Here is a 22,684-nt window from a genome sequence, read left to right as displayed (position 1 = left end):
ATACCGTAAGAGTGCCTTGGGTGTATCAAACGTCACAACGTAACTGGGTGACTATAAAGGTGCATTACAGGTATCTCCGAAAGTAGCTGTTGGGTTGACACGGATCGAGACTGGGTTTTGTCACTCCGTATGACGGAGAGGTATCTCTGGGCCCACTCGGTAATGCATCATCATATTGAGCTCTATGTGACCAAGGTGTTGGACACGGGATCATGCATTACGGTACGAGTAAAGTGACTTGCCGGAAACGAGACTGAACAAGGTATTGGGATACCGACGATCGAGTCTCGGGCAAGTAACGTACCGATTGACAAAGGGAATTGCATACAGGGTTTGATCGAATCCTCGACATAGTGGTTCATCCGATGACAACATCGAGGAGCATGTGGGAGCCATCATGGGTATCCAGATCCCGCTGATGGTTATTGACTGAGAGAGTCTCGGTCATGTCTGCATGTCTCCCGAACCCGTAGGGTCTACACACTTAAGGTTCAGTTGCGCTAGGGTTATAGGGATATGTATATGCAGTAACCCGAATGTTGTTCGGAGTCCCGGATGAGATCCCGGACGTCACGAGGAGTTCCAGAATGGTCCGGAGGTAAAGATTTATATATGGGAAGTCCTGTTTCGGGCATCGGGACAAGTTTCGGGGTTATCGGTATTGTACCGGGACCACCGGAAGGGTCCCGGGGGTCCACCGGGTGGGTCCACCTGTACCGGGGGGCCACATGGGCTGTGTGGGGGTGCGCCTTGGCCTAATGGGCCAAGGGCACCAGCCCCACATAGGCCCATGCGCCTAGGGTTCAAGGGGGGCAAGAGTCCTAGGAGGATAAGGCACCTCCTAGGTGCCTTGGGGGGAGGGAAAACCCCCCTTGGCCGCCGCACCCCCTAGGAGATTTGATCTCCTAGGGCCGGCCACCCCCCTTGGCACCCCTATATATAGTGGGGGAGAGGAGGGACTTCATACCTGAACGCCCTGGCCTTTGGTTGCCTCCTTCTCCCTCCCCAACACCTCCTCCACCTCCATAGTGCTTAGCGAAGCTCTGCCGGAGTACTGCAGCTCCATCAACACCACGCCGTCGTGCTGCTGCTGGTGCCATCTCCCTCAACCTCTCCTCCCTTCCTTGCTGGATCAAGAAGGAGGAGACGTGGCTGTTCCGTACGTGTGTTGAACGCGGAGGTGCCGTCCGTTCGGCGCAGGTCATCGGTGATTTGGATCACGTCGAGTACGACTACATCATCACCTTGCAAGCTTCCGCACGCGATCTACAAGTGGTATGTAGATGCAAACTCTCTCCCTAGACTCGTTGCTTAGATGAACTCATAGATGGATCTTGGTGAAACTGTAGGAAAAATTTTAATTTTCTGCAACGTTCCCCAACAGTAAGATGGGTCAACTATTGATAAACTAGTACATATTTAAAACTGAATATTGTACATGCCGGCTAAGACTAGCCACAGTGGGAGTAACTTCAGCAGTAACTTCAAGTTCAACTCAACAAATTTGTCTATGTGGCAATGAGTTAATGAAGAGAGAGATAGTTCTAGTAACTTATCTAGTTACTGTAACATCACATGTCCCAATGGAGTATGAGTCTATAACCTAATAAATGGAGCTTTGCATGACACCCACTACGAAGGTAGTAACATAGTCTATAACCTCTCTCTCAGTTTACAGGGCGTGCGCGTGCCCCTAGGTCGTTAATTTGACCAACTTAATACAAGTTATATATTATAAAAAATATACCAATATAAACTTCAGATGCTCTATTTTCAAACCGTATAATTTTTGTGTTATATAGTTTATATTAAGGTGATAAAATTGGCAACCTAGGTATACGCGTAGGACTTATAAACTGAAACAGAGGTAGTAATGTATGTTACTCTTCATTGTGGCTAGTCTAAGAGGTTGGTTGTAGATGACATGTCAACTTTTTATAGCCGACTGTTGGCTGTATTATTAACCATGCTCTTAGCTGTGATAGTCTTCATGTGGAGGTTGGGGTGGAGTTGAGAGGGAGAAGCATGGTAGATTTTTCGCGTTTGCTTCCTGTCGTAGGTTGTTTAGTTTGGATGCTTGGGTTTTCTTTAATGAAAATCGGAAGGGGACGTCCTTCTTTTATAAAAAAAACAGGGAGCAAGATTTTCTTTTGAGAAAGTAAAAAGTCCTCGTTACATTTTTCGTTTGAGGAACAAGTCCTCGTTACATGAGCCCTGTGCAGTCCGGAACTACAAAAGCCCAGAAGCAAAGACGAATCTTGCCGTCGGCACGGTTCCAGCCCGCCAAAGAGATTCCAGCGTGCCGCCAGCGTTCACGCCTCTCTCCCCTCCCCGCCAGCCAGCCAGCCGCCAGAGGAGGAGGAGGGGAAAGTGGATCGACGATGATGTGGGGAATAGCAGCCGCCGTGGCGTCCGCGGCCGCCGTCGCCGTGGCCTCCGGCGCGGAGCTCCTCGCGTGCGACCGCGCCCCGACGCCGCCGACCGCCGCCGCGGTCGTCGTCGGCAGATGCGACGGGTTCCTCTTCCGACAGCGGGTACGTGCTGCGTCCGCGCGGGTCGCTGTTCCGTTTCCTCCCCTGCCTTCTCCCCCAGTCTTCCCCTCCCAAAGAATCTCCTCCTTCCTTGGATAGCAATCCCCGGTTTCGATTCGGGATCACGACGGCGTCTTGAACTGTTTTGTACTACTTCCTGCTGCTTTCGCAGGAATCCTCGTCGTCGAGCGGCCGGGACGACAGGTTCGCGCCGAGGTTCGACGGGCTGCGGTTCGTCGAGACGCTCGTCACGGCGCACCGCTGAAATCGCCGGAAGATCGACCCGTCGGCCGGGCGGCTCCCAGCCGGCACTGTTCATCAGGGGATTCTTTCCTACCGCCCTCTTCATGCGATTCGCGACAAGAGGCTAGCTGCTACACGGTTAATTCGGCGATTGGTGGCCAATATGTTGCCAAATTTTTGCTAGGACAAAATTTGAGATTTTTCGTTTCTTTCTTCTTCTTTTCCTAGTGATGATGGTCGTCCTGTTGTTGAGTGATGCGGTTGAATTGGAACCTTCAAGTGGCATGTGATGATTGTATGTGCTTGTGCTAGCATTGGTTCTTTCCCTGATTTGTTGTGCAAGCACGATGTGCTATGATTTCACCTCCAAACTTGCCATTCTCGTGTGTTGTCTTTTGTGTGTGGTCGGTCTTGTTCTGGAGCAAAACACTCGGTAGATGCTTTCTGAAATGAAAATCGGTAGATGCCAGACACCATTTAAATGAGCAAAACACTCAACCATCCGTGCTAGCGTAAGAGGTAAAACCAGATGCATCATTTTACCGACTCCAGCCTCCAGGAATGATTGTGCATGTTCGGTTCAAGTATACTCCTTTTTTTTTTAAAAGGAGGCGTGCCCCCGGGTCCCGGGCTCTGCATCTGAATGATGCATGCAGCAATATTATTAAAAGTCTTAAAAAACAAATAGTATCCCTCGCAAAAGGAGCAGGATGGCAAAGCCATAAAAGACCTCAAGATTACAACCGATGATGATAACAGGACTAGAGACCTAAACTCCTATCCTGTTAAGCGACCTTCATCCAAATTGCTTGAATATAACCCGTGCTACCATCTTCCATTGGTTGCACCCAGTAACCAGCGGCTCCCTGGATTCCGTAGGAGTGAGTAAGGACCACGTACGGATCCATGCAGTAGCTCTGAAGATAACCTGCAAGAAGTTTAAAAATTGTTGCCCGTTAAAGATCATATCGTTCCTGCAGTTTCATATAGCCCACAAAAAAGCACATATTCCAACTCGAAGATGACTCGCAGTATTGCGATCCACCCCATCTAACCACGTCCCAAACAACGATTCAATGTTAATTGGAGGGGCAATGTTGAAAGCTATATGAATAGTGCGCCATAAAAGTTTAGCCAAAGGACAATCGATGAAGAGGTGTTGTATTGTTTCATTATTATCACAAAAACAATATCGTGAGCTGCCTACCCAATGTCGTTTTAACAGATTGTCTTTGGTGAGGATCACTTGTTTATACACGAACCACATGAAAATTTTGATACGCAAGGGGACCTTAATTTTCCAGATATGAATGGATCTCGGGAGGAAGCCAGAGTTAATTAGGTCCAAATAAAATGATTTGACCGTGAATGAGCCATTCTTGGTCAGTGTCCAATGTAAGGAATCCGATTGGTCGGTTAATTGTACATCCATTACTCTCCGTACCAGATGTATCCATGACTTCCATCTCTCCCCAACCAAAGATCGCCTAAACTGAATATTTAGAGGTACCGATTGTAATATCGTACCAACGTAATCTTCCTTACGTTGGACAATATTATATAGACTTGGATATTGAACAGCTAAGGGCGTCTCCCCTAGCCATGTATCCTCCCAAAATCGTGTTGACATCCCATTGCCAATAGTGAATTTGGTTCTACGAAAGAATAAGTCTTTAGTTCTCATTAGGCCCTTCCAGAAAGGCAAATCGGATGACCTCGCGTTAACTTGTGCTAGAGTTTTGGACTGTAAATATTTGTTGCGTAGAATTTGTGCCCACATCCCGTCGTTCTCTACCGAAAGCCTGAAAAGCCATTTGCTTAAAAGACATTTATTCTTAATCTCTAGATTCTCAATGCCGAGACCCCCCTGATCCTTAGGTCGACATAATATATCCCAACGAGCTAAGCGGTATTTCTTCTTGGCCTCATCAGACTGCCAGAAGAATCGAGATCGGAAGAAGTCTAGTCTCCTTCGTACCCCTTTAGGTACCTCAAAAAAGGAGAGGAGAAACATCGGCATACTTGTCAAGACAGAGTTAATGAGTACTAGTCGACCACCGTAGGACATTAACTTGCCTTTCCAACAACTTAACTTCTTTTCAATTCGATCCTCGATGCACTTCCACTCCTTAATGAATAATTTCCGATGATGAATAGGTATACCCAAATAGCTAAAAGGCATTGACCCTAGTTCACAACCGAACAAAAATTTGTAAGTATCTTGCTCATCTTTGGCCCTACCAAAGCAAAATAACTCACTTTTGTTAAAGTTTATTTTTAGTCCCGATAATTGCTCGAATAGACATAAAACCAATTTCATATTCCGAGCTTTTGCAACATCATGCTCCATGAATATAATAGTGTCGTCTGCGTATTGGAGAATCGATACTCCACCATCCACCAGATGGGGAACTAAACCATCTACTAGGCCATTCTCCTTAGCCCTGCGAATAAGCACGGTTAACATATCTGCCACTATATTAAACAAGAGCGGAGACATTGAATCCCCTTGCCTCAACCCCTTGTGTGTCTGAAAATAGTGGCCTTTATCATTTTTAACCTTAATCCCGACACTACCTTTTTGGACAAGAGAATCCACTTGGCTCCTCCAAGCTTCAGAAAAACCTTTCATGCGCATAGCTTGCTGAAGAAACGTCCATTTCACTTTATCATAAGCCTTTTCGAAATCCACTTTAAAGATAACCCCATCTAGTTTCTTCGAATGGAGTTCGTGGATCGTTTCATGTAGAACCACTACCCCTTCTAGGATGTGTCTACCAGGCATGAAGGCCGTCTGACTCTCTTGAACCACAGAATGGGCGATCTGCGTCAGCCGATTTGTCCCCACCTTCGTGAATATCTTGAAACTCACGTTTAAGAGACAGATCGGCCTAAACTGCTCAATACGAATCACCCCTTCTTTCTTTGGTGATAGAGTAATCGTACCAAAGTTTATATGGAACAGTTCTAGATGCCCATTAAACAAATCGTGGAACATGGGCATCAGGTCATCTTTAATGATATGCCAACATTTCTTATAAAACTCCACTGGAAACCCGTTTGGTACCGGTGCTTTATTTGGTTTCATTTGTGTTATGGCATCCAGAACTTCCTTTTCAGTGAAAGGCGCAGTTAGGAACTCATTCTGTTCTGTCATGAGCTGAGGAATATCTCCAGTGTCAGACTCATTCATGGACACCGTGCTCTCTGCCGGTGGCCCGAATAATTGTTTATAGTAATTGGAGATATATAGTTTAAGGTTTTCATGACCTACAATGGTTCCTTCATCCTGCTCGAGCTGAATTATTCTCTTCTTTCTATGTTTGCCATTTGCAATCATATGAAAGAATTGTGCATTATCGTCTCCATGAACAACCTTGAGAGTCTTAGCCCGTAATGCCCATTTGAGTTCCTCTTCTCTCATAAGGACTCGTAGGCTTTGTTCCGCTTCAGATTTCATGGCGTGTTCATTTACGTCTAGCAGTGTCCCCTCTGCTTTAATGTCCAGGGAATCAATTAGTTGAAGGAGCCTTTCTTTCTCCTTTTTGTAAATGCCACTCTCGTTCCTTGCCCAACCCCTAAGAAATTCTCTTAGATGACGGATCTTGTTCTGCCATCTCTCCATGCTTGTGTGTCTAGCAACAGGCTTTGACCATTCACGTGCAATGGTGGCCACATTTAGCACCTCAAGTGTTTCACATCTAACCCCTAGTAATATCCCACCAGATCTTCCTCTAGGGGGTAGACAGTGCCAGTCAAAATCAATTCCACCCGACAGAGTTCCGAGGAATTGTGAGGTAAAATTATCTCTACTGGTTTCGAGTAGTGCAATAAAATCGAGCTTGTGTTCTACCGATGTATCTGCAAGGAACCTTCTTTTAGCCAAGTCAGCTAGACCTCTGCTATTTCAAAAGATTCCTCTCATAGGTCGTCATGGAATTTCTTTTTAAGTTTAATCCTAGTACTCCTCCGAACAGCTGAAGTCGGATATATCTTCCTTCTCCAGGACTGTTTGGGCTTACCCTCTATATTTAACGTACCTACATCAATAGGGTGACTGGGGATATAATCTGCCGCCGGCATAAGGTCTATACTGTCCTCAATGTCCGATCCTAGTGGGTCCCCATCGATCTCCGAGGGTGGCATTAGATTATCACATAAATTTTGTATAGCCGAAATTCCTAATTGATTCACTTCATCATTATTCATTAGTTTAACGGCCTCCAAATTTTGAATAATATCAGAGGCCCACTCTGCTCCTAAGTCTAAAAGGTCATTAATCGATTTCGCAACTTCCTTTGCGTTCGATCCCAAAGAAACTCCTATGTTGTTGGCTTTATCTAAAATATCATGCTTTGAAAAAAGTAAGATAGAAGAACTCTTATGTACCGACATACCTGTAGTTGCCTCGACATCTCGAAGTTTGGCCGCCCTCATGGCACGCCCCAACTGCAGGTCATCCGCGTCTGGTTGATCTTGGATCCGATCACTGACACGCCTGCCAGCCGTCACCGGATCTTCGATCCCACCAAAAGCAATAATCTCGTCCATAGTCCTCTCCCGAGCAGGAACTCCCGTAGTGGCACGCACACCCATCGAGGTTGGTGTAGAGATGCGCGCGGGTGGAACAGCATCGTTCAGCACCGGCGAAGGAAGAGGTTGCGGAGCCTCATGCTCAGCTGCCCTCTCACTACTAGAATCTGCAAATAGCCCTAAGGCTGAAATGGTTCCTTAGAGCCAAAAATGGCACCCTAGGGACATAAAGTTTACCTAGGGCCCGACTTGACAACCCAAGGGAGCGTATTGTTTCCTTAGGGTTTGCTAGCAGACCCAATGGGTATTCATTGAGTGGGACCATACCAAAGCCATGTTGGCAACTTTCCCTAGGGCCTACAGATTAAACCCTTAGGAAATGGCTATACCTAGGGTAAATAAGTGCAACCCTAGGGACAAATAAAAGAGTCTACCGGCAGTCTTCCACTGCCACTAACACTATAATAATGTATCCCTAGGGCTTCTAGTCTTAACTCTAGGGAGATTTGCACACAATTGATTTTCCAATATACATATATATTTTAGCTAAAAGTTGTTTTCTAAATATTCCAACCAAAATTATATAATTTGAAATATATATAAAAGGGAAAAACACAAGTGGAAATAACATGGAATTGGGTGAAAATATAAGTTGATTGATCATTTTTTCGAAATATAAGCTGATCAATTTCTTTTTGTTCACACGCTTGATGGAATAAAAGATAAATATGGTAGTGAAATAGGTGAAAATAAGTGCATACTTTTTTTTGATGATTAGGTATACAAAATGTCGTACTAGTAATATTTTTTGTGTAGATGCTACTTCAGTAGTGCTAAAATTGAGTCGTACGCGCGCGGAGTTCATTGGGCGTGCCGTATTCTGCCCGCCAATTTTTTTCCCTTTTCACGCGAGCCCGCGCAAATTGGTTGTACGCGCGCATTCCTCCCCTACAGGCGCGAACTTTTCCCCAAATCGCAAACCCGTGCCGGGAGCGCCACTAAAATACCACCAAACCGGCAGCGGCGCCACTCATCCATTGCTAGGCCGCCCGTGCCATCCTCAAGCCATCATCGTTGCTGGCGGCCGCCGCCACTGCTGCAGACGCAGGGTGCCGCCGCCACTGCTGCAAACCTTGTTCCCGCGGCAGCTGCTTCAGAAGCAGCTGTCGCCGTTGCTGGCAGACGCCGCCGCCGCTGCAGGCAGACCTTGCTCCCACGGCAGCTGCTGCAGAAGAAGCCGTCGTCGTTGCTGGCGGACGCCGCGGCCGCTGCAGAAGGAGCCGTCGCCGTCGCTGGTGGACGCCGCGGCCGCTGCAGAAGCAGGGTTCCGCTGCCACTGCTGCAGGCCTTGCTCCTGCGGCAGCCGCCGCTGTCTTGTACCTTACAGATCTGCCACCCTCAACATCTTCAGACGCAGGCGGGGGCCTCCGCCGCTGCGGTCCTCGACCGACCCTGCCGCCCTCGACCAAGACGTCCTGCAACCTCCGCATCCGCATAGGGGCTTCAACTTCAGAACCAATGCTCGATTAGGTGAGCTCGCATGGCCTTCTTCCCTCGTCTTTCTATATGCGTCTGATCCATGCAGTTTTGGATCAATTATAAATTGTCTATCTATCTCGTGATTAAACAAAGATGAAGATTTGACCTTTGCATTAGTTAATTATAAGGAGAAGTGAACCTATTAGTACATATAAAAATAGGCTAATTTGCTAGCATGTGCACAGTACTCCGGATTGGTAATTTTCTTAACATCTTTTTTTTGGGTAAGAAACCATTGCTTTAACCTTGTTTAATATAACAAAATGAAGTTTGTTGGTCCTTTGACGTCTGCACTGTGCTGCCAACTATTCTACCATGTCTCTAGAAGAATAGTATAGTTGGATGTACAGTGGGTGAAACGAACAACGGAAATATTCTGAAGAGCGGTTTGGTGTGAGCTGACCATGTTTCTGGCTGTTTCCCTATGTTGAACTTCAAATTGTAACTCGGATAGTTATATTTTTCTCTAGTTGTTTTATGACCCGATGCACATTTTTCTACTGCTATATATACTTATGCCAACTCAGAAATGTGCAATTTTATTTATTTATTTTTCTGAACCTTACTAATGCATTTTATTTCAGTTTACAGGAGGACTTTTTGTGTTGATTAATTGGTAGTTACCAGGCGCAACCATGACAGATCGCTTTTTGGCCGTGCACTTGGCTATTGTTATGATTTGTTGTACTAGTGACTTATATATCATGCACGGTCAATATTCGAGGTTACTAATTGGACAATCCAGGTTACTAATTGGAAAATCCTATGTACATGTTGTGGGGTGTAGGTAATGAGTGGAGCTAGATGCCATCTTTTGTAAAGTGTGGTAATATTGTGTATGCTAGTGGATGTTGTCATGTGTAATGATGGTTGAAATATATAATTTACGTGCTTTGTGTCTTCAGCTTTTTGGAGGTATTATCTACATTTATCATTAGTAGTTACATTTGTGCAAATCAAATATTAAGTTGTGTAATTCATTGCAATACTTATAAACACTGATTTTATAAGGTTGATAAACCCAACAGCTGGATGGACTAATGGTTCTTGAGTTTTTTCCTAGGGAGTGGAACTAACCCAAAGGATATCTACTTTACAAGTCAGCAGTCATGCCACATGTCAGTTGTTTCCCTAGGGTACAAAACCCAAGGGAAATTAAACAATGCCTAGGGTATTCTTTGAACACCCAAGGGAAACCAAGATTCCCCCACCAATTGATCCCTAGGGCAATTTCCCTAGGGTATACACTAGGGAAACCACTTTCCCTAGTGTTTTCGCCCTTTTGCTTAGGGTATATGGCCCTAGGGCTATTTGCAGATTCTAGTAGTGTCTTGTGGCCGTTGACGCAAACTGGAGACACCATGGTTGGGGTGAAGGCCTCCTGCCCATGTCCCTGAACCATCCCAGTATCCTGCTCATATTTCTTCGGCGAGTTTGGGGCGTCTCCCAACCTGGTTCCTTGCCCATGGTTTTTCGGCGAGGTGCTTTGTGTATTGCCCAAAAGGGCGCCCCAGCCTCCCAGATCCCGAACTCGCCCGCTAGAGTAACTGGGAACCGATGGAGCTGGCGGCACCTCTCCCGACTTCGCCAACGTGGTGGCATCACGACGAGGAGATGTTATGGGAGATGTGATATCCCTCCGGCCGGCCCCTCCCATCGGATTCAATCGGTTGCAATGTCACCAGGCAGCCTCCAACAACGACGGTAATTGTGACTCCATCGGATCATCCGCCTCTACCCTCATGCTCCACAAGCGACTAGGAGCCGAATGAGCATCAAAAGAGCCAAAACGTAAAGTGTTCGTCGGTGTTCCAGCTATCGACGGCCCCTTAGCTGCCTTATCAGATTTATGAGGCTGCGGAGTGTGTTTCTTGGCTGAGCCCCTAGATGTGTCCTCAGATTCCTTGTTCTGGTTATCCGGTGCTCGATCTCCATCAGATGTATCCATGTCTTGATGCTCGTCAGTCCCATCATCTACTGGTGTGTCCTCAATCTCAAGTTCTAGACTATATGTAATTCCGTCATGCGTCCATGGAACCGTGTCGGGTAACAAGTCAATACTGATGACACCGACCATCAACCTTGCCACACCATTAGCACGCGTGAAGGGCATATCAACCTTCTCCGTCTTACCAATCAGAGACACCAAACTCCAAGTGACGAGAAAATGATTTAACGACTTAGATGGCGCACCCGAGAAGCGGACCCAAGCCTTTTCCAAAGGTACTCCCTGTGGTTCGTTTTGTTTCCACTCGTCAAACTCGAGAATAATATTAGTGCTAGGAACCCTGCACATGCCAAACTTAAGAATACGAAGTTGATCCTCCTTAGTTGGAAATTCTACCTTGTATATCTGGTTCTCCAGCCTAACAAGGTTCCACTGGAAATTTCCCGGTGCCAACTCACGTAGGAGCTGAATAATCTGGGCCCCTGTCATCACCCCATTAGTCACCTTAACTACTCCTGGATAAGAGCCGTCAACAGCCTGAAACGACGATGTTACTTCCGGAGACTCGAAAAACATTAGCTCTTTGCAACAAACTCCATATATGGTGACTACCGGTTTGGGTCCAGACACCAAAGGACATTCACCGATTGCATGTTTAGCCTTCTGACAATAATCGCATAACTCAGTAGTGCAATCCGCCACGAAGTGTCCTGGCTCACCACATCTGTAACACGTCAATTTCTTCTTCTTGATTGCCCATTTGGATATCTTTTCACCCTCTCCCTTGTCAGTACCCTTGTCCGAACCACCATTTTTTGCATTGACATGCCGCGATCTGGCCTCTGGCACCTTCACCGCCGCGAAGGCCCGAACCACGTCCTTGACGGCTGCTGGTAACACCGTGGGCGTAGCAGCCGCTGCCTCTACAGTGGTGTCGCGAGCAGGGTCGGCCTGCGGTGGAGTATGGGGTCGTGGCGGTGGCGGGCGTCGCCCCCCACCTCTCCCTCCATGAAAACGATGCCCTCCCTGATTGCGAAAGGGTCCAGCTACTCCTTCAACAAAGTTTCCCGGCGGTCCTTGGAATCCACGCCCTGGTCCGTTGCCATTATTCCATCTAGAACCTCGGCCACCGCCAGACGATGAACCACGGTGCAGGCCCTCACCGTAGGCATCATAACCATCATCGCCCCACTGGCCATAGCGATTATAATGATGTCCATCTCCGCCAAAGTCTCGACCACCACCATAATCTCGTCCAGCACCACCGTATCCTCCGTTGCCGTAGCCATCATCTCGACCCCGACCGGTGCCATGGCCAGCAGCAGGTGGCCTATGTGGAGGTTGCTCCTGATGTCGTGTAGCAGTGCGTGAAGACTCCTGGGTGTCAGGAGCCCTCGCCGGTGGTCGCGCAGGTGGCTGCGCCCCCGTTTTTGTCGGCGGCGGACCTCCTCGCCCCGCCATGGAGTTAGCGTTAGAGCCGGCCGCGCAGCAAATCCTCGCCGCCCGACGAATTCCAAGCGATGGGAAGCCAGGTCTTCGACAAACCCTAGTAATAGGCGCAGATCGATCGAACGGCTGTTCGTTTCCCGACGCCTCATGCAACGATGCTGGGCCGGGGTTGATCGCAAGTGTGATTGTGGGCCTGTACGTGTACGTATGCGTGGCTTGGGAATTTGCCTGGGCCTCATACCCAGTGCAAATAGAGCCCACGACCAGCGCGTTCGCGCACCCCAGCTCCTGGCCCAACAGATCATTCAAGCGTGTCCGTCTGACCGCTTGAATTTCCTTGGTCGCCCTAGCTGTCGACGGCTGCTGAATCGGCGGCGGCCTCGCCGCCTGTCCCTTCTTGCCGTTCTTCTTCCTCGTAACTAGTGTCCACGAATCCGGTATGAAATCAGAAAGGGTAACGTGTGCGCGGTTTACCTTCGGGATCGGACCACGCCACGGTTTCATGTGAAAATCCGGCTTCCTTTGAACCCCTCTCTTCTGGTAAGTTTTGTCGGCCGAGAAGCCACAGCTTGCCGGCGGCGGCGGCGTCATCGTAATCTCCAGGTTGCTCCGAGGCATGCCGGTCCCATCATCAATCTCCACCCCCCCTGATCAGGCCCTTGTTCCTCCTCATCGTCGCTGTCTGCAAGAACCCAGAATCGTCCTCCAAAACGATGATCCGATCGTCTTTCGGCTTTGGGCGTATCTATCAAATCGATCAGATCCGTATCCTCCGTCTGATCCTCCTGCATACTACAATCGACAAGCACATCATATATATCAAAATGTAAACGAGAACCTACCGTAATCCGGACGTCGGCCGCCAGGTAATCGTCGGCAAGGACATCGTTGTCCAAATTGATAATCCCCGTCCACCTAGACGATGGATTATGTTGAAGACGACCCTCGATCCAGCCATCAGACGAGCACTCGTCGGCGAAATGAATCCTCCAGCACTCCGTCTGCGCAGTGTGAGGGATCGAGAGACCAGCGTCTGCCGGATCTGCGTGAGCGCCCTCCACCCCCTGCATCGACGGCGCAGACGAGGAGCAGTGCGCCGGGGGATCAGCATGGATCTCCGGTATGGAGAGTGCGGAGATCTGATGTTCCGGCGGCCAGGGGCCGTCGCCGCGACGTGCGCCCCTAGTCATGGCCCTTCTCTTTGCCGAGTCAAGGGATCCCAAGTATACTCCTGGAGTCAAAGAATGAGCTTGCTGCACTATTTTTGGGGCATGTTTGATTTTAGCAGGACATCGAGTGACGATAGGCTCCGTTCTTTCCAAGACAAATAATTATGGAGCCAAAGAATGAGCTTGCTGTAACACATCACACAACGTCATCAGAGCAGTCAAAAATTCCGGGAACTAGGCCACACCAACTGCAAGGAAGCCTCATTTCCCCTGAATTTCTTCCTTTGTCCTACTTCTCTTGGCGAGAACGCGCTGCCTTTGCTCACTTTTCTACAAGAGACATCCTCTTCTGCTGTTGTTTCTGCTTACTAGATGACCCGTTGCGCCAAATGGCGCAAAGGCCGGCAACAAGCCAAGTATTGCAAGAGTGGTGATAGGAAAACTCAGTCATAGATCGAAATAATGAGTACTTACTGCTGGTTACTGTCTCTGTTCATGATTACTGTTTCTCCTGGAACAGTCTATGCTAAATGATAGTGCTATATCCCTTGGTTGGAAGGTGGACGCTGCCAGTTAGGGCATGCCTCTTCCTTGCTTAGCATATTTTTTGTTGCTAGTGAGTACTCGATGTTTGGAACACAGAAAGTAGTAAAAATAGATAATTATAGATAAGGGTGGCATTATGCATATTAATAGTTTCATGAGGAACAACAGCAAAGGTTATATAAGTAAAGTATAGGTGGTAGCTGTTCAAAAGCAGCAGATATAGCATGGCCGAAAAACAGAGGAAGGTTTCATCCTATTACAGAGCTTGATTAGTAGTCCTTAGAATGCTAGATGATATTTAGATACAACCTTAGTTGTTGTCGATGGTTCATCTAAAGGCAATGCACGATGAGAACCAGGCACTGCTTTGTGGTGACCTTGAAACGAAAGGCACCTTGAAAAGAACCATGAGATGCGGCCAACAAACTTCCCTACTGCAAACATCAGTTCATGCTCAGACTCTACATTACACATGAACTTTCACTATACTGTATGTAGAACTAATTCTTTGAAACATGTCATAGGACTTCATATCAACTCACAACCCAATAAAAGCCTAAATTCCAAACAACATCTCCATAAAAAGCAATAGGAAAATGTATAAAACCCCACGTAAAAGATTCTTAAAAACAGTATGAAGACAGTGGTATTACATTCAAGGAAAGCAAGACAAAATATTGATCTTGGAAGCACATTACATCAGCCTTGATATGATCTGCTGCGCCTCGGTGGCGTCGTCGATGTCTTTGGAGCAGTGCCGGCCTCGGCATCCAAGAGCGGCACATCGGCGGTGTCATGGACGGCCTCCATGCCATCCAGGGGCGATGTGGGCCGGCCAGCATGCGTGGGGGCAAAGGTCACGACCAGGATGCGGATCCATGGCGGCGGCGCCGCGGAACCCCCCTGCACACCTCTCCATTGACGCCGTATCCATGGTGTCACCGCCGCGGAACTCCTCTGCACACCTCCCCCTTGACGTTGTACGCCACACCACAGCGCCTCCACGTCATCGAACACACCCGCCACGTAGCACCATGTGCATCCTCATCCACGGGGATGACAGCCCCGATCCAGCGGATCGACCCGCCACAAACCTCTAGGTCGCGCCGCCGACGCAGATCAACGTCGGCCGGTGACCCTCTCTCATCCACCGTCGCACCTCCTTTTCCTTCCTGCAGATCGAATCGAGTGCCGCCGCCACCATCAAAGATGAATCTGGGAGGAAGCGAGGAGAGGAGGAGAGGTGGGGGCAGGGAGGGGATGCGCTGGAAGCCATGGGCTGAGGGGATGTAGCGGCCAATATGTCTACATACAGCCATGAACGTGGAGAACAACCAATGGTTTACCGGCTGCCAGCAGCCAAAAACCTCGCTAAAGGAAAAGAATCGTTCGGTCCAACAAGCTCAGCGCACACGGTTGCTCTGGAATGGCGGGTAGTGTAGGCAGGTTTATATGTTCGATTTCAAATGGGTGGCAACATACGAATATACGTAGAAATATTTTAGAGTGTAGATTCACTCATTTTGCTTTGTATGTAGTCACTTGTTAAAATGTCTAGAAAGACAAATATTTGAAAATGGAGGAAGTAGTTTATACAAGAAAAATGTATATCTAGTTGGAGCACTAAAAAAAGTTGGTACTCCGTACATGCATAGGTAGTCTACGGTCGTCTGATCACTCACAAAGTTTGATGCTTGCTTGTTGACACATTAGCCCGTGAAAGTGTGAAAACGTTCGCGACTTTACAAGTTACAACAAACCACACGGACAACCGTTTTCTATGCAGCTCCCCTCACCCACTCGCCCAACCCCTACCCGTCTCTTATCCATTCCAGTGACTGAGAGTCAGAGGAGATGTGGCAGCGACACCGATCTGCTCGCGGCGGCCATGGCGGGTCTTGCGGCGTGGGACAGCTGCTTCCGGCGTCCGACGGCAGCACGCATCCCCCAAAGCCCGACCTGCTCAAGCTACGCGCAGCTCGTCCACCTTCCACTCAAAGCGACAACGGCGGCCGCGGAGGACCAGTGGCAGCCATGGCTGGTCTCGATTCGACGTGCCGCGGCAGGGCTAGGCGCGTGTAGGCTGCTCGGCATCAGCGGCCGACAGCGCGCACCTGTGCAAGGAGGTCCTCGTCGAAGAATATCAGAGCCGCCTTGTTCTTGAACTCACAGAGGAGCATGTGGTCGCCCTCTGGGTCCTTGTACTGGCGAGGTGACGAATCGGTGACCACGCTCCGGGGCGAGCGAGGCCGGGGTGCACGACGAGCCAAGTCGCTATCCTGGGCTCTGTAATTGGAAATTTCGGGCCGAGCGAGCACATCCGGTTGGTTAGCTGGCGCCTTGGCGGGAGCTGCTGTTGCTCCTCGCTGGGAACAACCACCATATCCTCAGGCGGCGGTAGCGACTCGTTCGTGTGCGCGCTGGGCCGGAGCGTCACGGGCGCCATCACGGCGACCACACCAAGCGCAAGGGCCTTGGGAACAGCCAGATGCCCCTACACTACAAGGTTTGCCTCCTCGTCCCATCTTATGTTGCTTCCTTTTATTTTCATCTGCCATCCAGTGTCCCGCAGATTGCAATTTTTTTTAGCAATCCTTTTATTGTGTATGTGCTCCAGTGTTTACTCATCCCCAATCGCGAATCCTAGTAAACTTTGTTTGTTTCCATTTATACATGCCCGATGTGGAGCTTGACCGATGCATGGCAAATTTTTATAGGACAAATTGGTTAAAGGTTGCCATGTGTATCCCTGATTTCTTATACAAGTTCGCCATATTATCTAACACATGGCAAATTTCTAAAAAATGTTAGTAGTTGGCCATCTCAAAATTAGAGAAATGTTCTAAATAATGTGGCAATTTTGCTTTTCTATCAGGTAGTCTGATAGTTTATCATCTGTTGCTATGAGTGACAGAGTTTTCTGTTTAATTAAATAGCTAACATTTTTTCTGATAGACTGCAATATTATCTCTGATGAGAAGCAAATTGTTTCTTGTTATCCAAAAAAGATTGCCACCATGGCTATACAGTAATACAATGAATTTATTCGTTGCTACAAAGAGAAATGTCCAACACTGTCAATTTTTGCATGTCCAGCTTTCTCAGAAGATGGCATTAGGTAGTGTTCTTTCACGGCACTACTATCTATTTCATGAGGAACCACTTGGCAGATCTGTAGGATCGCAATGTTCAGCCTGGCTTCAATCTTTGATCTGGTATGTAACACCTTGTTCGTTGGTGAAAAAGTGCAAATTTATCCGAATTGTGCTGCTAAAACAAAGTTCTTGATATGAGCTACCTATAATCATCTAGCGCGGCTTATATAATTTTTTGACAGTAAGACTCATGGCACAGAATAGATCTAATACCTCTGTTTGGACAAGAAGCAATAGAGAATTAATTTGCTAGATTTGAAAAGCACAACCCGGTATTTTAGTGTTTGGTGAATTGATAGCATCATCACAAACACCATACAGATAGAGGTTTTTTGTCTAATTAGTCAATTAACAACATACATGAACAGATACACTGGGTGAAGTATGTGTGCATCACCCCTCTATCTAATACTCATCGCAAGCACCAAAATAAATTATCTTAGTTTTGTACAGAAATCCCAACTGATGAAGCGAGGATAAATTCCAAAAGCCAGTGTTGGCAGGAACTCCTAAACCACTAACCTGAAAAAAGCATATTCATATAGAGATGAGAGCCGAAAAACCTTGGTCAAAATCAGTAGCAAAACTGTACAAGTACCTCTTTTCCAACGTAATAACACAACCATCACCTTTTGGAATTGATAAATAACGCATGCAAGATTTCACATTTGGAAAGGACCATTGGCCTAACACAGGTTGATTTTGTGCATCTTAGTCTTCCTATAATAGCTAAAAAAGGGTCAAATGTTGATCTATCGCTGCGAAAGGAACGTGGTTCTTCTATGATACTCAAAAACTCAAGACCTCAGTTGTGGCTATCCACAAATAATAAGTTTTGGGCCATAAATAAATAGAATGTAGTGTTTATCATGTGAAATGGCAAGTGGAAGTTCTTTATATTGAAAGTCGGGGGGGGGGGGGGGACCCGAGTATTGTGGTGACTAAATTAGCTACAGAATATGACCCAAGCTACCACATTAGTGTATGCCTAAAGAATAGATCTGAAAACAAAGGATGATGAAGTCAAGTGTGACATACAGATCATATATCAATACCTAATATCTTATTATCATAATGCATCCCAATCCATGATAATCCCAACAACAGTTCAAGAAAATGGCAATCCTGTGTAGATAGTATAAACATACCCACTTCACTGTATATTTAATATCATGTGTTCAGCATATCAGTACCCAATAAGGCCAACAAACCTACATTAGATTTCTTTAGTATAAGAGCAGATTTTGCGAAGCTTCTTAAAAATGTGATAATGCCTCAACGGCTGAGCGCCCTACTTTTGGCAACCTTGTTCAAAGAATTAAAAATGATTCATTTTACTTTTATAGGAGAGAAAACTATCACAAAAGGAACACTAAATACCTAAAAATGATGTAGTTCTGCAACAATCGTCAAGCTGTAGCATTTCCTCTGTATGTCAGCTATTCAGCACATCATGTGTTTATTTCTTTAACATCGGCCATGGGGTAGATGGAGGGGACCGGCAGCCGGAGCGAACCTGGGGAAGGATGAGGGGAGCCGATTAGGATGGAGAGCAGCAGGGCAGCGAGCTATTCGCCACCAGCTGCAGGTTTGCCCCCTTGGACCACACAAAGGCCACCGCTGTTTATCTGTGCCTTCAGGCCAGGGAGCCGGAACCGAGGAAGATCCATGAGGAGGCGATGGTACGCAGCTCTCCTGATTCATGTTGTTGCCTGCACGCACCTCTCGGCCGGCCAGCCGGAGCGGCGACGTAGCGCGCCGTGGTATCTCGGGTGGAGGCTAGAGGGCAGTATCAGGAGAGATGGGTCTATTGGTGAGGAGCGGTTTGGGCACAGCCGTGACTGGAGAGACCCACGCCACGGGGGGCTTTTTATACGCACATAGATCGGTAGAGCCACGACACGGGATTGAACCAGAATTTTTGGGAGAGACAGAGATAGCCCAGTCAAAGCGGTGGGCGGTCAAAGAGGTGGAGGTCACGAACGCTCTAGAGAGAACAGAGAAGATCATTACGTTCACACGTAAGTAGTTCTCGTGCGTCCCTGGTAACACGCGTAAATCATTAGAGGCAGTAAAAAATCCAAAAAACCCAGGTAAATCATACCCTGACGGGCCTAGTCTTCTTAGTATAAATGAACACAAAAGCACCAACAATTATATGTATATTCTCATCCCACAACAGCTAAAAGTACCCAACTCTGATTCATACTGCTAGCGAACAAATTAAGAGGTGTTTCAGATTTTCTAACTATTTGAGTATGTTATGGGACCCATGCTCATCGTATAATTGAAATAAAACCTTAGGATACCCTAGAGTATTGTAGTCTCTTAAGTCACAATAAAGCAGATGGCCTTAGCATACCTTGTCACCCACAGCCATGTAACACTTGATTCCCAGCAGATGCTTCTACCAACTAATCAATGCGGTGATAAAGATTTAACATTAGTGAAGAGGAGATAAACCTTCACCTGAGCTTGAAGAAAGAAAATAGAATAGGCTCACCTTTGATCTGCAATAGCACTTCCTCAATCATGCAGTACACAAAACAACTTCTAGTTCATCGGTGAGCAAACGTACTGAAGCTCCTCAAAATATGAAAATGTTGAATTTTGGAGGGTAAATGTGAGTGTTGCCCCTGGAAACGTGAGCAGCCGTACTATCAGATATTGCCATACTGGCATAGCTTGCTATATGAGTTGTAGCGATGAAACAACCTGTTCATGGTGGTGTACAGTTGTGCCGCCTACACAAGATCAAAATGACAAGCTTTGTAAATAAATTTTCCCTTTGCAATATTCTAGTGCAAGAAAAATAGATGGTTCGAAGAAGTTGAATATAAATAGGATTTGAGCAAACCATATATAACATAAAAATGAAAATGCAGAAACAAACATGAATGGGAGAAAGAGATGATTCACCCCTTTCTTTTTTGTCAAGCTGCTCTTCCACAAGAATCTTTCTCTTCTTTTCTCAGATATGAAATTCCACAAGATTATTTCTCTTCTTTTCTATCTCAGATCTGAAAAAACACAAATTGAGAAATCAAAATCACAGAATCAGAGAACTGGGATATAATAACTGGGGGAGGAAGAGGGGGGAGGGGAGCAACAAATAGGGATTGAGCAAACCATATATAACATAAAAATGAAAATGCAGAAACAAACATGATTGGGAGAAAGAGATGATTCACCCCTTTCTTTTTCGTCAAGCTCTTCCACAAGATCTTTCTCTTCTTTTCTATCTCAGATAAGAAATTCCACAAGATTATTTCTCTTCTTTTCTATCTCAGATCTGAAAAAACACAAATTGAGAAATCAAAATCACAGAATCAGAGAACTGGGATGTAATAACTCGGGGGAGGAGGGGGGTGGGGAGCAACCTAGATTGGGGATGGTGATGCTGGACGACGAGCTTCTCCACTCCACGAGCGTCGCCTGGACCTGGAACTCCTGCTACTCTGCTCCCACCACCCACCTCCATCCTCCTCTGCTCCTCCATTCCCACCACGAAGACCATGTTGCCCCTCCTCGCCCATGGTGGCGTTCCTCCTTTCCTTCCTTCTCTCTCCTCATGTTCTATCTTTCCTGCAGATCAAATCGAGTGCGGCCACCGCCCTTTGCCTGCAGGTGACCACCGCCGCCGCCGCCGGAGAAACTCGCCTCCGCACCCGCACGCCTCAGATCCACTGGATCCGAGATGATGAGGGATGGACTGAGTGAAGGGGACGAGGAGCTAGGGGAGGCGGCTGTAGGGTGGAGAGGGAAAATGTTTAGGGTTGGCGACAAGGAGGGAGAGGAGAGAGCCAAGGGGGCGCGGGGCTCAGGATGTGCACGTCGAGCACGGGGCGGGCGCGGAGTGGCTGCCTAATCCCTCGCAGACAAGGGAACAACTGACCCAGCCAATCCATGTGAGTGCTGAGCCCACCAGTCATAGGCCAAGAAATTAATTACACAGTGACCAAAAATTACCACCAGTCAAATGATCGAACAACCAGGAGCCAAAGTCAAAGGAGATCGAACGGACAGGAATGATGCGCACGGGAAGGCCTCCTGAATGGCGGGTGCTCTAGGAGGCTTTATATGTTAGATACTGGAAGATGCTTATCAATAACTATATACAGTTCTTATTCCATTCACACATATTTCTTGCCTCCTGATCATGGTATTGTAAAGGAGACTAAAGAGACAGGTTCTAGGGAAAAAAGTAATAGAGCTATAGGAAATAAAGTAACTCATTTAGGTATGACTATGGACAAGGCAAAGGTTTCAGAGAGAAATTGGGGAATAAAGCAATTTTCTCAATCTAATTACTTCAGAATCATCAGTATGAGAAAACATTGATACCTGCTACTACATACTGATCCACTTGCTTCTCTTCATGGAAGAGTACCATTAGTCCTCTGTCCATATGAAGCGAACATAATGGCCATCTAACATCAAATAATGTCTTCTTGAAACTGAAACATAGAAAGGCAAGTTTGAGGTAGAAACAGGATCACCCATGTTATCACAAAAAAATTAAGAAACAAAGAAAACGTCCAACAAGAGAAACTTGCAACCCATCCTAAAAATCCTAGAATCTGAATGACATCAGATTCAGCACAAGGCAAAGTATGTATCTTAATCTTATTGAACCAAAGAGAGTAAAAGAATAAACTTGGGAACATTATATACATAAAAAATATAAGTGTCGAAGACCACCGGTGCCATTCTCATCAGCATCGACCAATTTTGCGAAAGTAAAAAACATCAAACATGGGAACCGTACCGCCCATCCTAAAACTCTTGGAATCCGATACACGAAGAACATCAGACACATGACTGCCATACATCATATAAAAAATTAAGTTATTTTAATTACTGAGAAACCATGCATCTATTGCCAACAAAATTGGGGCTTCTCATGTACATCGGACCAACAAGTGCAGCTGCAATTTTAGAAGTATTTTGGTTTGACTAAAGCAAACGCTAGTCCTCGCACAAGACCCCTTCCAGCCTCATGCTTCAACCTAACACACCTTGTACATAATACATCAAGGCCCCATGAGCACAAAATAGAAATGAATATATACGCTAGTAAGACCAAAAATTAACAAAATACAGGGAGCTTAATCATATTGTCTTACATGCATCAGGATGTAAGATGCGGTGACCTTGGCGCCACAACCATGGAGACAGCCAGTCTGGACATGATGATGGCAGGGGTTCAGCAGCGAGAAAAGGAGGAGAGTCTGAAAAGTAAGCACAATTACTGATCATTTTTACAATTGCTGATTTAGATTCCGATTCATACTCTAAAATAGGAGGGCTAAAATTCTGTATTCAACCCCTATAAATAAACTACACAAGATGATAGTGAGACTGTGCGTAGAGAGCTAAATGTGCAAGATCGACATCTTTGCTAGTAAAAGACTTAGCATTTTCTTCTTGAAGAAAGTACATCTCTACTTTTGGACAAAAGAATGCAACACATACAAAGAATGGAAAATCGCCATCGAACAAAAGCCATGTTCCACCATTCAAGTATCTGAACAAACAAGCATGGGATTGGTAGCAGTAGTGAATAGTATG

The 22,684-nt window shown here is 46.7% G+C and overlaps 2 protein-coding genes and 1 long non-coding RNA gene across 3 annotated transcripts; 2 read left to right on the top strand and 1 right to left on the bottom strand.

The window, feature by feature from the left end:
- The first annotated feature begins 2,185 nt into the window (after positions 1 to 2,185).
- LOC123151745 (uncharacterized) lies at positions 2,186 to 3,137 on the top strand. Its single transcript, XM_044571429.1, has 2 exons — positions 2,186 to 2,534; positions 2,704 to 3,137. Exons 1-2 carry the CDS (start codon positions 2,208 to 2,210, stop codon positions 2,794 to 2,796), a joined length of 420 nt encoding a protein of 139 aa, XP_044427364.1. The 5' UTR covers positions 2,186 to 2,207; the 3' UTR covers positions 2,797 to 3,137.
- Positions 3,138 to 3,406: 269 nt separating this feature from the next.
- Positions 3,407 to 13,519, bottom strand: LOC123151643 (uncharacterized). Its single transcript, XM_044571347.1, has 2 exons — positions 13,086 to 13,519; positions 3,407 to 3,702 (listed from the first exon to the last, which is right to left on the bottom strand). The coding sequence occupies exons 1-2, from the start codon at positions 13,431 to 13,433 to the stop codon at positions 3,571 to 3,573; spliced, it is 480 nt and encodes a 159-aa protein (XP_044427282.1). The 5' UTR covers positions 13,434 to 13,519; the 3' UTR covers positions 3,407 to 3,570.
- A 1,703-nt stretch (positions 13,520 to 15,222) lies between these two features.
- Positions 15,223 to 20,752, top strand: LOC123058266 (uncharacterized). Its single transcript, XR_006427113.1, has 3 exons — positions 15,223 to 16,464; positions 17,055 to 17,173; positions 20,705 to 20,752. It is a non-coding gene; the product is annotated as an uncharacterized lncRNA (long non-coding RNA).
- The last annotated feature ends 1,932 nt before the right edge of the window (positions 20,753 to 22,684 follow it).

Source organism: Triticum aestivum, chromosome 1A, assembly GCF_018294505.1.
Source record: "Triticum aestivum cultivar Chinese Spring chromosome 1A, IWGSC CS RefSeq v2.1, whole genome shotgun sequence".
Classification (NCBI taxonomy): domain Eukaryota; kingdom Viridiplantae; phylum Streptophyta; class Magnoliopsida; order Poales; family Poaceae; genus Triticum; species Triticum aestivum.
The sequence above is the reverse complement of the archived record's forward strand: the minus strand, read 5'-3'. Positions and strand labels throughout refer to the sequence as shown.

Bases quoted from the DNA above. Each gene is read 5' to 3' on its own strand.
- LOC123151643 (XM_044571347.1), bottom strand. From the start codon at position 13,433: ATGACTAGGGGCGCACGTCGCGGCGACGGCCCCTGGCCGCCGGAACAT. The intron at 3,703-13,085 runs GTAGGTTCTCGT...AACTTCTTGCAG, and splicing joins CGGCCGACGTCCGGATTACG to GTTATCTTCAGAGCTACTGC.
- LOC123151745 (XM_044571429.1), top strand. From the start codon at position 2,208: ATGAGCCCTGTGCAGTCCGGAACTACAAAAGCCCAGAAGCAAAGACGA. The intron at 2,535-2,703 runs GTACGTGCTGCG...CTGCTTTCGCAG, and splicing joins GGTTCCTCTTCCGACAGCGG to GAATCCTCGTCGTCGAGCGG.